Source organism: Heterodontus francisci, chromosome 22 (genome assembly GCF_036365525.1).
Source record: "Heterodontus francisci isolate sHetFra1 chromosome 22, sHetFra1.hap1, whole genome shotgun sequence".
Classification (NCBI taxonomy): Eukaryota; Metazoa; Chordata; class Chondrichthyes; order Heterodontiformes; family Heterodontidae; genus Heterodontus; species Heterodontus francisci.
The window spans coordinates 73,444,599-73,459,538 of record NC_090392.1 but is presented as its reverse complement, the minus strand read 5'-3'; the positions used below and the strand labels follow the sequence as shown (position 1 = coordinate 73,459,538).

Below are 14,940 nucleotides of genomic sequence, written 5' to 3'. Positions count from 1 at the left end.
GAGGGATGCGGTCCCCGGAAGTGCAGAAGGTTTTAGTTTAGGTAGGCATCAAGATCGGCGCAGGCTTGGAGGGCCGAATGGCTTGTTCCTGTGCTGTACTGTTCTTTGTTAAATTGTGCTCCTCTAGATGGCCCTGTAGCCTGCCATATCCATAGGCTGATAAGTGCTGTACTATGCAATAGCATGACACAGGCTCACAGCCAACACTGCCTTTCCGTGAAGTCTTAAGCAGAGGTCAGCAGAAGGCATGAAGCTGAGGTTGCACGGATTCTCGCCAGGGTAAAGTTCTATAGGCATTGACAGCCTTCCAGTAACTCACCCAAGTGATCATTCTTTATATTTGAATCTAATTGATTTGGATAATAGGCAGAATGGAGATGGGTGCAGAGGCAGCAGGGGGTGGGGAGGGGGGTGGAATGGCGGGGGTGGGAATGGCAGGGGGACCATTCCTGAAATTGCCCAGGCCCCCTGTCATTTTGTCTGGGGAGGGGAAGGCCAAGGACGGCTTTCCCACTCCAGGCCAATTGAGACCCTTAAGTGGCCACTTAAGAAGAGGAGGGGAGTTATCCCTGGTGTCCTGGCCAATATTCATCCCTCAATCAGCATCACAAAGGCAGATTATCTGGTCATTAGCACATTGCTGTTTGTGGGAGCATACCGACACATACTGGCTGCCATGTTTCCTACATTACAATAGAAATTACACTTCATGGGCTGTAAAGCAATTTGAGATGTCTGGTGGTCATGAAAGTCACTATATAAATGCAAGTCTGTATTTTCATTTTTTAACTCCCAGATCCTTTTCCTGAATCACCTTTGCCAGTATTTTGGCATTAAGCTGTGCCTATGCTGTAGCCTTAAGCCCACTACTTTATACATATTTGCATTAAACTACATTTGCCAATTGTAGAAAAGCAAAATACTGCAGATGCCGGAAATCTGAAATAAAAACAAGAAATGCTGGAAATACTCAGCAGGTCTGGCAGCATCTGTGGCGAGAGAAGCAGAGTTAACCTTTCAGGTCAGTGACGAGTTCTGATGAAGGATCACTGACCTGAAAGGTTAACTCTGCTTCTCTCTCCACAGATGCTGCCAGACCTGCTGAGTATTTACAGCATTCCTTGTTTTTATTTGCCAATTGTATGTCCACCTCCCCAGACTGTCTACATTCCCCTTGTAGCTTGACTCATCTAATCTACAAATCATCTGCAAATTTTGCAATGAAACTTCTAGCAAACAGTTCCAAGTCATTAATGAAAATGTTGAAGATAATCAGCCTCAACACTGAGGCCTGTGAGACACCACTTATCACATCCCCCCACTCAGAACACTTATCACAGTCCCCATCAATCCATCTCAGCAAGCTGTTGCCAATACCATTTCTGTCAAGGTACTGAATTAATTTTTTACGAGGCACTTCACCAAAAGCTTTATTAGAGTCATGTTTGCTTTTTTTAAAGACAATTTGGGTTGGCAGACTGAGAGATGTTGTAGCTGAATCTGATGATGTCTGTACTCAACATTCAGACATGCACCTTCCAATAGTACAGCAATTAGGAGCAGGATATTTTCCCCTGTTTCAGCTCAAGGGCATTGAAACCCATGTCAATGCTGCAACAGCTGCCATTGCTGAAGTCAGGACATGCTACACATTGAACCCGGGAGCTGTTTGGTGTATTGAGCAACGAACCAAAGGGGGAAGCTGGCAGTACCCTCTGTGCCTCCATCAATGAAGATGTTCTATTTGATGGGTTCTTTCTTTAGGATCAGTAGCTCCTTGTAGATGGCAAGTGGCAAATGGAAAGATTATTGTTGGTTATCCTAATTTCCGCCCTTGTATTAGATTTGTTTCATAAATAGAATGGAGTAACCAGTGGCAGTTTGACATGGTGAATGCCTGCAAACAGCACTCTAGTTTTTGATTAATGCCCTTGCAATTTAGCCCAGGTTTCTCTTCTTCATTACAAATTAATGATCTCCAGTCATCAGTTGAGTGGCTCAAGGATGTATCAAGAAAAATGTCAGAAACATTACTTTGGGTCTGTACAATCATCCTTGCAACGAATTCCCTCTTCACATTAACAGGCAGATCTCAGCAATCATTAAACTTCCTTGTTATTAATTCATCTTCAAAGATCCTGCCAAGTGCTCCTTTATTGCTAATTAGCATGATATTGATTGAGCTCGATTTCTTGAAGCGAGCTTGCACTTGTCTGTCTCTGACAAATGGAAGGCAGATGGCGCCATGACTATTCTTTGTCTCTTTCTTTACTTGAATGCGTCTCATTAATGAAGGGCAGTGGAATGAACTGGACACCTGGTTGTGTTCCCCGGATTGAATGATCAGCTCAATGGCTTCCTGAGTGAGCAAAGAGAAAAAGGGACAGGATCTCTTCATGCCCACTTCCTGCTTGGCATGCACTGCCTGCCTCATCCTAATCACATTAATAAACTTCTCCAAACTGCTTCGGGTCTATTCAAGGTGGGCACCAAACATTGATTCCTGGGATGACAGGACTGTCCTGAGGAGAGATTGAGTAGAATAGGCCTATATTCTCTGAAGTTTAGAAGAATGAGAGGTGATCTCATTGAAACATGTAAAATTCTTAGAGGACTTGATAGAGTAGATGCAGGGAAGGCTGATCTCCCAGGCTGGAGAGAGTCTAGAGCTAGCAGCCATAATCTCAGGATAAGGGATCAACCATTTAGGACTAAGATTAAGAGAAATTTTTTTCACTCAGAGGGCTGTGAATCTTTGGAATTCTCTAACCCAGAGAGCTCAGTTGAATAGATTCAAGACTGAGATTGACAGATTTTTGGTCACTAGGGAATCAAGGGATATAGGGATCAGGCAGGAAAGTGAAGTTGAGGTAGAAGATCAGCCATGATCTTATTGAATGGTGGAGCAGGCTCAAGGGGCTGTATGGCCTACTCCTGCTCCTATTTGTTATATTCATACGCTAGGCCAGGTACAGCACAGACCATGTTAGAAGAACACTGGGATCTTGGTCTCAGACAAAACAGGTCAGGCTGTAGCTATGTAGTGAGGCAGTGAACCATTCGCCATTGCTCGTTTGCTAATAATCTTTGTCAAAACATTTAAATGCTGTGATTTACAGCCACAGCCTTCTTCAGGATGCTCATGTTAGGAACATCAGGAGCAGCACTCAGCCATTCAGCCACTCGAACTTGCTCCATTAGTCAATTAGATCATGACTGATCTGCACCTCACCCCCATTTTCCTGCCACTGCTCCATATTCATTGATACCCTTACCTGAAAAAAATCTACCGATCTCAGACTTGAAAGCTCCAATTGAAACCGAAAATCCGCACTTTGGTGAAGAGTTCCAAATTTCTGCCACCTTTTATGTGAAAGAGCAGCTCCTGATTTGGCTCCCAAATGGCTTGGCTCTAATGTTAGAATGAGAGGAGACAGTTTCTCCATATCTACCCTATCACATCCTTTTTTACATTTTAAATACCTCTAACAAGGGAATACAATCAAGCTTATACAAGCTGCCTTCATAATTTAACCCTCTCAGCCCTGGTACCATGCTGGTGGACCTGTGCTGCACCCACTCCAATACCAATATATCCACCCAAGGTTTCGTTGCCAGAACTGAGAGGGGTTCTCCAAATGGGGCCTGAACAAGGCTCTACAACTGAAGCATCATTTCCTCCCCTTTGTATTCCAGCCCCGAAGAGATAAAGGCCAAAATTCCATTAGCCTTCTTGATTGTTTTTTTATAGCTGTTTACTGATTTTTAAACAATTCAAAAGTTGTCATGAAATAATTGTTAACTACTACAAAGCATTTGCAGCTTGCCACCTTGGGGACACTATGGGACAGCTAATAACATCCCAAACTGTTGCTGCAATCGTCCGCATTCCTCATACTCTGTAACTTAACAATAATATCCCTTGGAATGGTAGTGGAGCCAGGCAGCCTAGATACAAGATTGGGAAAAAAAGACATAACACAACACTTCCCACTCTGGAACCCATCCAAACAAAAACATATTCATCAGTTTACCTAACATAATACAGGAGGAGGCCATTCAACCCCTTGAGCCTGTCCCGCCATTCAATGAGATCACGGCTGATCTGCAAGCTAACTCCATATACCCGCCTTTGCCCCATAACCCATGTTACTGTTGGTTAACAAAAATCTATCAATTTCAGTTTAAAATTTACAATTGATCTAGCACCAATACCATTTGCAGAAGAGAGTTCCAAACTTTTACCATTCTTTGTGTGTAGAAGTGTTTCCTAATTTCACTCCTGAAAGGTCCAACTCTAATTTTTAGCCTACGCCCCCTAGTCTTCGACTCTCCAACCTGCGGAAATAGTTTCTCTCTATATATCCTATCATTGCCCTTAATATCTTGAAAACCTCAAACAAATCACCCACAACCTACTAAATTCCAGGGAATACAACTCCAGTTTGTGTAATCTCTCCTCATAATTTAACTCTTGGAGGTAGCATTCTGGCACATCTGTGCTGCACTCACTCCAAGACCAAAACATCCTTCCGAAGGTGTGGTGCCCAGAATTGCTGTATCATCATATTGCCATTGAGATTACTAATGAATGTTTTCACAATTAACAGGACCATTGGTTTTTCATTCATCTATGTTAGCAATGATAAATCTTTTGCTCCCACAACATGGTGCACTGAATACCTGGGCCTGAAGTGGAGTCAAGGTCACCTGGTAGGAATCCATGGAAACGGCAGCTGGAGACTGCTGGGTAACAGACACGGGGAACTGAATTGCATCCACTACCAACTGGCAGCAAAGAACCTACAGCAAACACACAGACAAATGGTTAACAATCAAGCTCTCTTTTTAAAAAAAGAAGCGATTTCAATTCCCATCACGCTCTTTCTGAATGCTCCTCTGTTTGCAGTTTATAATTCTGACCACATGAGCGGGAGGTTGGAACCATTGGCCAAACAAATAAATAACCTTGAATATGGGAAATGTATTATAATGGTATAACATGAACATTGATTGATGTCTCTTTATTTCATTGTTTCACATCAGTTTGAGTGTGTAATCTGGAGATGTTCCCATAACAATTGGTGTTTTACAATCCAGCAAATAAGTAGTCTGTGCCAGATTGTGCTTGCAAGACTGAAGATGGTGGTTTGCACAAGGAGACTGACTTACTAAACACTGCTGAATCTAACATTTTAAACTTCATGTTATTAGGATTATTGGACTATCGGCTCACAAGGAAGGTAAACAGGAACGTGGTATATTCAAGACAGAGATCGATAGATTTTTGGATACTAAGGTATCAAGGGATATGTGGATAGGACGGCAAAGTGGAGTTGAGTAGAAGATCTGCCATGATCTTATTTAACAGTGGGCAGGCTCAAAAGAGGTATATGGCTTATTGCTGCTGCTTTTTTTATGTTGTTGTGCGATAACTAGTTGGGCTTACGTTGTAATTTTGGGTAGTTCTGTGGTCAATGTACACTTCTTGATTTATTTCTGTTGACCACACCAATAATATACTTTGGTCAGGAAGTTGGAGAAAAAAAATAAATGAGGGTTTAATGAGGTGTTGAAAATAAAGTGTGTGCCAAAAGGCTCATTTAATTCTTGATACCTTTGACCTTGAGATGCCATTTCACTTGTTAAAAGGTTATGAAAAGTCTACACCACTTGTGAAATCAGAATGGTTACATTCCAGTTATCCCATTTGAAAGTCCCACCAGGGCACTGACGTTCTGAATATGAAGGACAATTACAAGGCACCAGATTCTAGGCTATTCTGCCTCCCTCTCCATCCCCACCCCTCACATCAGAAGGAAGTGATTCAAGTTGGAGTGCCAATCCATAAGCAGCAGCAACTCCTCCGATACTTTGCCTAAATCATCCTGTGTGCATCCAGAGAATGAGCATCTGTGGAAAACACCACAACCAAACCTGTTCTTGCCCCCACTGCCTCATATCTCCATCATCCAATTACAGTCACTGGATAGCAGTCAGGAGTGGGAACCTAGGTTGATTTGATCCTCACCCTAGTACAGTGCGGTTGAACTTATCATAGCCTCCTTACCAGTGCTCAGGCTAAGATAAACTAACTCAGCATTGAAGATCAAGCCTTGGTATCTCTTGGCCTGCGTGGCTTATTTCCACATTAAGCAATACACTTACCAAATGAACTATGGAGGCAGCTCCTTCGAACCATAGCTTTAGTGAATGCAACATCCTCAAACAAAGTGCCACTTCCTTAGGTGTCAGCAGTGGAAGCACTTTTGCCTTAGAATCAGAAGATTGTGGGTTCAAGTCCCACTCTACAGACTTGAGAACAAAATCAATTTCAGCGTAGTGCTGAGGGAGTGCTGCACTGTTGGAGGTACCGTCTTTCAGATGAGACCTGAAACTGAAGCCTTGTCCGGCCTTTTAGATGAATGTGAAAGATCTCGTGGCTCTATTTCGAAGAGCAGGGGATTTCTCCCAGATGTCCTGGCCAATATTTATCCCTCAACCAACATCAATAAAAATATATTAACTGGTCATTATCACATTGCTGTTTATGGGACCTTGTGTGCAAATAGCCGCCATGGTTCCAACATTACAACAGTGACTACACTTCAATTTAGTTGCATCGGGCTTACGGACATACTGGGTTTGTAAAAATCTTTTCCTTTACCAGTTATAATTGTGCTGCAGAGGGATTGGCTTTTCTCTGGCCTGGCATGAAGGTAAGTTTTCCCTTTCACATTTGAGACCAACACCCAGACTACTGACATCTTGTTATGTCCATCAGCTTACCATGCTCTGCTCTGATTGTTCCGTACAAGCCATGTGACTGATGCATGCCGTTGACGGTAGTTGGGGACTTTCTTCAAAGCTTATCTGTACAGAGCTCTAAAAGCAAACAGAAAAACATGAATAAATGAAGCGAGCAAGCCACTAATCTCAGATCACTGATGCACAGAGCTTGACCAACAGTCCAAGATCATCATTAAAATATTTGATTAAAACATTGGAGAAAATTCCGACAAAGAAATATCTTCCAATCCTATGATTGCTTCATGACTTCCTTCCTTTATGTGAGGGAGACATTTCCAGCAACAAACTAGCATTAGGTTTTATGCCCTAAGGAAGAAAGAAGTCCCTAGTTTTGTTCAAAAGGAATGCATCATTCACCAAAATAAATTACAGGAAAATAGCTTTTCATTTAGAGTATTCTGCCCCATGTTAATGTCTAGGAAAATGTTGTTTTAACATATGAGACAATCTCAACTATTGGTTATTAGCACAGTGGCGCAGTGGTTAGCACCACAGCCTCACAGCTCCAGCGACCCGGGTTCAATTCTGGGTACTGCCTGTGCGGAGTTTGCAGGTTCTCCCTGTGTCTGCGTGGGTTTTCGCCGGGTGCTCCGGTTTCCTCCCACAGCCAAAGACTTGCAGGTTAATAGGTAAATTGGCCATTATAAATTGCCCCTAGTATAGGTAGGTGGTAGGGAAATATAGGGACAGGTGGGGATGTGGTAGGAATATGGAATTAGTGTAGGATTAGTATAAATGGGTGGTTGATGGTCGGCACAGACTCGGTGGGCTGAAGGGCCTGTTTCAGTGCTGTATGTCTAAATAAAATAAATAATAAAACTGCCCCTCCCACCCGCCCTATGGCCAGTTTGGCCTCCAAACCCGTGCCAGTGTGCAAGAACTCTTCTTGCAAAGGACTCTTGGTGTCACTATGACTCAAGCCACAGTACTTACGAAATGCAGTTCTTTCTGAATGCTGCAAATAGCAGTAAAAGTGAATTTTTGGACATTCCCCCATGAGACAACGGAAGTGGTGTACATTGAAGCTAGATATAGGATCTTGTGTTGTCACATAGCAGAGTGCTTTACTAGGGTTGCCAACTGTGGTTGGATGCATTCCTGGGGGTGTCATCAGTCTCTTTTGCCACCTTCAATTTTTTATTTTAACCACTGAGCATTCAAAGAAAATAAAAAAAGTATATATACTTTTTTAAAACTTCCCTAATGATTTTTTTCCTGGGTTGCCTGCAATTGCTGGAGACTCCAAGACAATCTTGGAGGGTTGGCAACCGTACTGCTTACAAATGGATTTTCAGTATCTGCCTCCTCTATCCTTCTGCATCTACATGGTTTAATTTCCAGAAGGTTTTCCCACTGTCGCCTCCTGCCATCAAGTAACCTCATTATCCCAGAGCAAAGGAATGCTGAGTTGAGCTGCAAGAACTGAGTGGTACGATGCAGGCCTACACCTACCAACCATGGTTGACTCTGTGTTGTCATGGGGTGGTGTCAGTGAGGACAGGAGTTTCCAGTTTTGGTCAGGCAGGCCGAATTTTAGGGACACTTACCCTAGACTGTTGTTGTACAAGGAGGAACAGCAGAACAAGAAGATGATGATAAAGATGAAAGAAAACCAAAAGACAAATATGCCACAAGCTGAAGGAAAGCAATTACATAGAATCTGCAGCACAGAAACATTCGGCCCCAAGGCCTTTGCGGTGTTTACACCCCACTTCAACAAGCTCAATCAGCCTAACCTGATGGGCAGTGTAGACAGACAGAGGGGAACGGAAGAATTGGTTCAGATTTTGTGTTGGTTCGGCACAGACTCGGTGGGCCGAATGGCCTGTTTCAGTGCTGTATCTCTAAATAAATAAAAGCAACTCTGAACTGTGGCGTTTCAAAAAGAAGGCCCACCAGCACCTGTTCCAGAGCAACTAGGGATGGGTGATAAATGTCGACCTTGCCAGCGATACCCACATCATGAGAATGTTTCCTTTTTAAAATTCAGACTCCCAAACATTTATCTCGCCCTTCTCCCATTTCAAGAAAAAAAACTTACGTCCTCTCCAGTGTGTCCCCTCCCCTTTTTATGTCCCCCTTCCCCAAGTCCCCCTTGGCTTGCAGATATCTCATTCCCAGGCCTTTGTCAATGGCGCTCTGCCTTGGTCCCTTACAGTTTGAACCTATTGATTTCAGTTTCTTATTCCTCAATGAGCTACAAAATAAATATTTCACAAATAGTTCAACGGGTTCATTTAGTGATGAATACAGTGACCGGCAAGGTTGCAGGTTTGATCCTAGGTTTGTGTTGTATGAGCTAATTGAAGCTGAAGTGGGAGTAAGTGTCATATAGTTGGCTCCAGTGTCATAGGTCAAACAGAAAGGAAAGATAATGGGAGATAAGGGAGTTCCATAGCTTAGAACGCTTGTGAAACAATGAGGTAGGTTCAGGAAATGAGTCTCGATTTCAATGCAGTGAAAACAAAGGTTCAAATGAGGTGATAGGGAACGTGTTCCCAATTACAGAATTTACCCATGTAATAAATAACATTGCACCACTACCGATGCATTCTGACATGGAGAAAGAAGTCCCTTGGTGCATCAATCCACTGTCATTTATTGAATTCTCCTGCAAATTGCCCTCCTTAGTCACTGCACGTCAGCGTAATTCATCATAATGTGAACCACTTTGAGATATTTCTGACAGATGTGATAATAAAGTGCTCGATAAATGAACATTTTTCTTCACTGTTTAATGAGGGAGTAGAGTTATGGTTTGCTGCTGGACTAGAAACCATTTCCTCCACTGTAAATTGTGAAACTTAATTCAATTAGTCCATTAAATGGTGGGCTCGCACCAGTAAAAACTACAGTGAAAGCTTTTGTACAAACCCAACTGGGTTCATTAAAGTCCTTCAGGTTAGTTTACCAGAAACCCCTGCACTATCTGACTCTTAATGTCCTCAAGGCAACTTGGGATGCCAGTGTTGTGAGCACAATTATTTTTAAATATCTCCTGGAACTTCACCCTAAAGGCAGTGAGCACTGGCGAGCTTTTTGTGCATGTATTGAAGTCAAGACTGATCCCGTTCTCACCTGGGCACACACTTTTCAGCTGGGTCACTGGACATGGAGCACCAGCTAGAATCCTGGAGGTCTCCACTCCTTAGTCCAGAGTAAACATTGCCCCTTTAAATATTCAGAATCAAATCCACTAGAATAAGAACTCTCATCACAAACTGATTGCACAGTGCAAAGCAGCTTATGTAAAGACTGCATGCAGTCTAATTACAATAGGTTAACCAGCTGTGATTGGCACTCTGTCATTCCTGAATACTAAAGTGTTCATTACTCCACCAAGCTGAGTCACCCCAGTTATGAGTGGGAGAAGGTCACAGCACATGGTGAAGTGCGAAAGAGAGTGTGGAGAGTGTCTATGGGAAATGTCGGGGTATTACAGCAGTCAGAATGTAATTAGGCGCGTGACAAGTCTGTCATTCTTTTTTGTACAACTTAACCACCTCAATGAATCAAACAGAGCAGGAGATGTTGCTGCCCATGTTGGAGGGATAACTCATGCCCACTGCCCGGTTGTACTAGCTTGACTAAACTGTAAAGAGCTTGATGTGATACAGAAATAAATCATTTACAATTCTTCAGCAAACATTGTGTTCTGTACAGAAAATTAAGGACCTTCAGTTTTTAAAAAATCCAATAAATTAGTGGCACCGCTATTAATACACTTTAAAATAAGGTTAAATGAGTCATGTTTTTGCATCAAATTTGCACAGGAGTTAGTTACATGGATGGAAATTTTTGATTTTAAATGCCACAGGAAGCAATGACAACTCAAACTGTCACGCCGAAATAGAGAACTCACCACAACTGATAATAAAATATAACTTTTATTTAAAAAGGCTAAAAGACAGGGTTGGCTTACAGTACCAAACCACAGTCCCATCAAGCGATGGCAATGCAGGAAGGGTTACCAACACTGGTTGGAGCTATTCCTGGAGTTGTCACATGATCTCTCACCCAATCAGCCGTTTCTCCAACTTCCCATCTTCAATATTTTTATAACCAATAAACAAGAGTCTTCAAAGCAAATCAAAAAATAAAGACAATTGTTTACAATGCCTCCTTTTGAATTTTCTCTTGGGTTGCTCACAGGAGATTTATCCTATATTCTTCGAAACTCCAAGACAATCCTGGAGGGTTGGGCAACCCCAGTTGTGGGCTCGGTTCCTCACATAGCCCTCAGTTCTTGTTCTCAGCGACAGCAGCGGCAGGAGATGAATGGGGACCGGGCAACATTGCACACAGGAGGAGGCGAGAATCAGCAATTAAGCATTTGCATGCACCTCCTGGCAGCCATCTTGGAGGTGCCCCTGGAGGATGCTGGGCTATCCGTCACTCCATTTGTTGCCATGGTGAATTGTGCCTGACTGCACAGGGTAGGGGATGACAATAACTGGATTTTACCCTCAAATTGCAAATTCGCTCCCAGAAAATGACTTGCTTCTTTTTTTTTTAAAGACGGTCTGAATTGATTCAACTCTCTGACTCCAACACCACCCTACTAATCCCATGTTGAGCTGGGCTGCCAACACAGGTGGGACGTATTCCTGGGAGGTTTCATCACATGGCCTCCCACTTCCAAGAGCCCTGCCCAATCAAACTGCCTTTTTTCCCATCACTTCCAATATTTCTACAACCAATAAACAAAAGTGTTCAAAGATTAGGAAAAATAGGTAATTTTTTTTAATGCTGCTGTGATTTTCCTCCAGGGTTTTGCTCACAGCAGTGTTCAATTGCTGGAGGGTTGGCAACCCTATGTTGAGCTGACACAAAACGGCATCCCTTCAGCTCCATTGGCAAAACCTCTATTTATCCAAAAAGAAATATGGAAATTCTCAAACCCTCTCGGAATTCTGAGCCATATGGGAAATCTCTGAAACACAGTTCATCGTACTGGCACTTCAACCTACTGTGCCACAGGCTTTTAAACAAGCACAACATTCCTGTAAACATTACATATAATACACTTTGCATGACAGAGGTAGAGAAACACAGTACGCTATAGTGGTAGAGCATTTATCTATGGAAGGGGTGTTGTGAATCCTGACCATTCCAGGCCTCAAAGCCTAGTTTAGTCCATCCTATTTGCAGGTTTGCCCTATGTGCAGGGCCTGGCCTGGAGTTTTGTGAAGTGTTGTCCCTAATACAAAATCCTAAATTGGAACACTAAGATCTGTTAGTGTCAACAGCCTGAGATACGCACGGATTAGCGTGAACACCAAACTCAAAAGCAAAGAGTTTGGATAGCCCTGCTCCATTTTATGTTTCAGAGCAATCATATGCCTGTGCATTAATGAACAGCAGAGAATGTGATATTATTTCTAAAATACAAGTCACATGATATTTACATGAGGACAGAAATCAAACTGTGTGTGTGTGCAGTTCCGAGACATGACATTCTGTCACTAAAACGTCACTTCACCCATCGCTGGCAACTTGGAGGCTGACTGCATGTTGATTGGGTTTAATTTAGAGCTGCTGCAGGTCCAGTTTAACGCTGGGATCTGAGTCCCTTTCCTACAGATTTCCTGCACCCTGCAGTCAGCTACAAGGCTAGTTAGACCAGCCAGGAGATATGCTGAACTTGCTAATCAAACAAAAGAACCTTAACCTTCTCTGCTTAAAGGGATCTGCGCTGCAATATTGAAAACCTTATTAATGTCCTGAGAGCTGTGCTTTAGAAATGCAAAATTAAGTCAATTATCCTCTTACATGAATTGTGTGGCATTACAACACTACAGTGATAACGCAACAGATTTTTGCAGATCCTAGGGGGTAGCATTTGGCAGATGGAACCCTAGGTCAGAGATTGAGATATAACACAATGCGACTAAAGCTCCTGCTCATCAGGTCAAATCTGGCCACTGATTTAACGATTTGTAATTTGGATGTTTAAGCGGCTTCCAATTGATGGGCTTTCAGCATCTCTCTTGAATCACAGAATGGTTACAGCACAGAAGGAGGCCAATAGGCCTGTCGAGCTCATGCCAGTTCACTGCAACAGCAATGCAGCCTGTCCCACTCTACCCCACTTTCCCTATAGCCCTGAAAATGTTTCCCTTCAGGTGATTATCCAATTTCCTTTTAAAAGTCACAATTGAATCTGCCTCCACCTCACACTCAGGCAGTGCATTCCAGATCCTAACCACCAGCAGTGTAAAAAAGTTTTTCCTCATGTTGCCTTTGGTTCTTCCGCCAATCACTTTAAACCGGTGTTCTCTGGTCCTTGATCCTTCCGCCAATGGGAACAGTTTCTCTCTACCTACTCTGGATAGACCCCTCATGATTTTGAACACCTCTATCAAATCTCCTCTCAACCTTCTCCAAGGAGAACCCCAGCTTTTCCAATCTATCTGCATAACTGATTGAACAATGAGGGAATCAAGAAACAAAAAATTTAGGGGACTGAGTCGAGTAGTGAGTTGACACTGTGATTCTTCTTCTGGGATCTAGGCTTGAGACCAGCCCAGACAAATGGTGGGTAGACTTTGACCTTGTATGATAGTGAATCAAAGACCTGTTTTCCACAGAAGTTTGAAATAAAACTCGAGAGTCATGTAAAATGGGCTGCTGATTCATCCGCAACCATTTTTACATTATCACTCAAATTCAAAATTACCCCCTCCTGGGAGTGCAAGTCTCCATTATCTGTTGGCTGTAAGGGTCTTGTGTGACACGAGTTTATCATTCTCAATTAGATTGGCCTGGAGTCTCCAGAATTGAAGATTAATCTCCGGGACGCAGCTACGATTAACCTGGAGAAAACTGTCCCGGCAGACCCATTGTTTCAGCCAGCTCCTGCCCCACTGAACTTATTTCTTCCTATCTTGACTCTATCTTTTCTCCCCTGATCTAGTCTCTTCCCACCTACATCCGTGACTCTTCTGACGCCCTATGTCATTTTGACAATTTCCAGTTTCCTGGCCCTAACCGCCTCCTCTTCACCATGGACATCCAATCTCTCTACACCGCCATCCCCCACCAGGATAGTTTGAGGGCTCTCCGCTTCTTCCTTGAACAGAGGCCCTACCAGTCCCCATCCACCACCACCCTCCTCTGCCTGGCTGAACTTGTTCTCACATTGAACAACTTCTCCTTCAACTCCACTCACTTCCTTCAAGGAAAAGGTGTTGCTATGGGTACCCGTATGGGTCCTCGTTATGCCTTTTTGTGGGATATGCCGAACATTCCTTTTTCCAGTCCTACTCAGGCCTCCTCCCCCAACTCTTTTTCTGGTACATTGGTGACTGTATCGGTGCCATTTCCTGCTCCCGCCTGGAACTGGAAAACTTTGTCAACTTTGCTTCTAATTTCCACCCTTCTCTCACCTTCACATGGTCCATCTCCGACACTTCCCTTCCCGTCCTCGACTTCTCTGTCTCCATCTCAGGGGATAGGCTGTCTACTAATATTCATTATAAGCCCACCGACTCCCACAGCTACCTCAACTACAATTCTTCACATCCTGCCTCCTGTAAGGACTCCATTCCATTCTCCCAGTTTCTCCATCTCCAACGCATCTGCTCTTATGATGCTTCCTTCCATGACAGTGCTTCTGATATGTCTTCCTTTTTCTCAACTGAGGATTCCCCCCCACTGTGGTTGACGGGGCCCTCAACTGTGTCTGGCCCATTTCCCGCACCTCTTCCCTTCCCTCCCAGAACCACGACAGGGTTCCCCTTGTCCTCACTTTCTACCCCACAAGCCTCCACATCCAAAGGATCATCCTCCGCCACTTCTGCCACCTCCAGCGTGATGCCACTACCAAACGCATCTTCCCCTCCCTTCCTCTGTCAGCATTCCTAAGGGATCATTCCCTCCGCGACACCCTCGTCCACTCCTCCATTACCCCCACCACCTCATCCCCTTCCCATGGTACCTTCCCCTGCAATCGCAGGTGTAATACCTGCCCATTTACCTCCTCTCTCCTCACTATCCAAGGCCCCAAACACTCCTTTCACGGGAAGCAGTGATTTACTTGTACTTCTTTCAATGTCGTATACTGTATTCGCTGCTCACAATGTGATCTCCTCTACGTTTGGAGACCAAACGCAGACTGGGTGACCGCTT

General features: G+C 43.6%; 1 protein-coding gene across 1 annotated transcript in view; it reads right to left on the bottom strand.

The window, feature by feature from the left end:
• c2cd2l (c2cd2 like) overlaps positions 1–14,940 on the bottom strand; it is a 113,081-nt gene that overhangs the window by 31,279 nt on the left and 66,862 nt on the right. Inside the window, exons 2-3 of the mRNA XM_068054029.1 lie at positions 6,790–6,885; positions 4,684–4,803 (exon numbers count right to left, since the gene is read on the bottom strand). Of these exons, the coding sequence (XP_067910130.1) occupies positions 4,684–4,803; positions 6,790–6,885 (216 nt within the window). The remainder of the gene's footprint in view (positions 1–4,683; positions 4,804–6,789; positions 6,886–14,940) is intronic.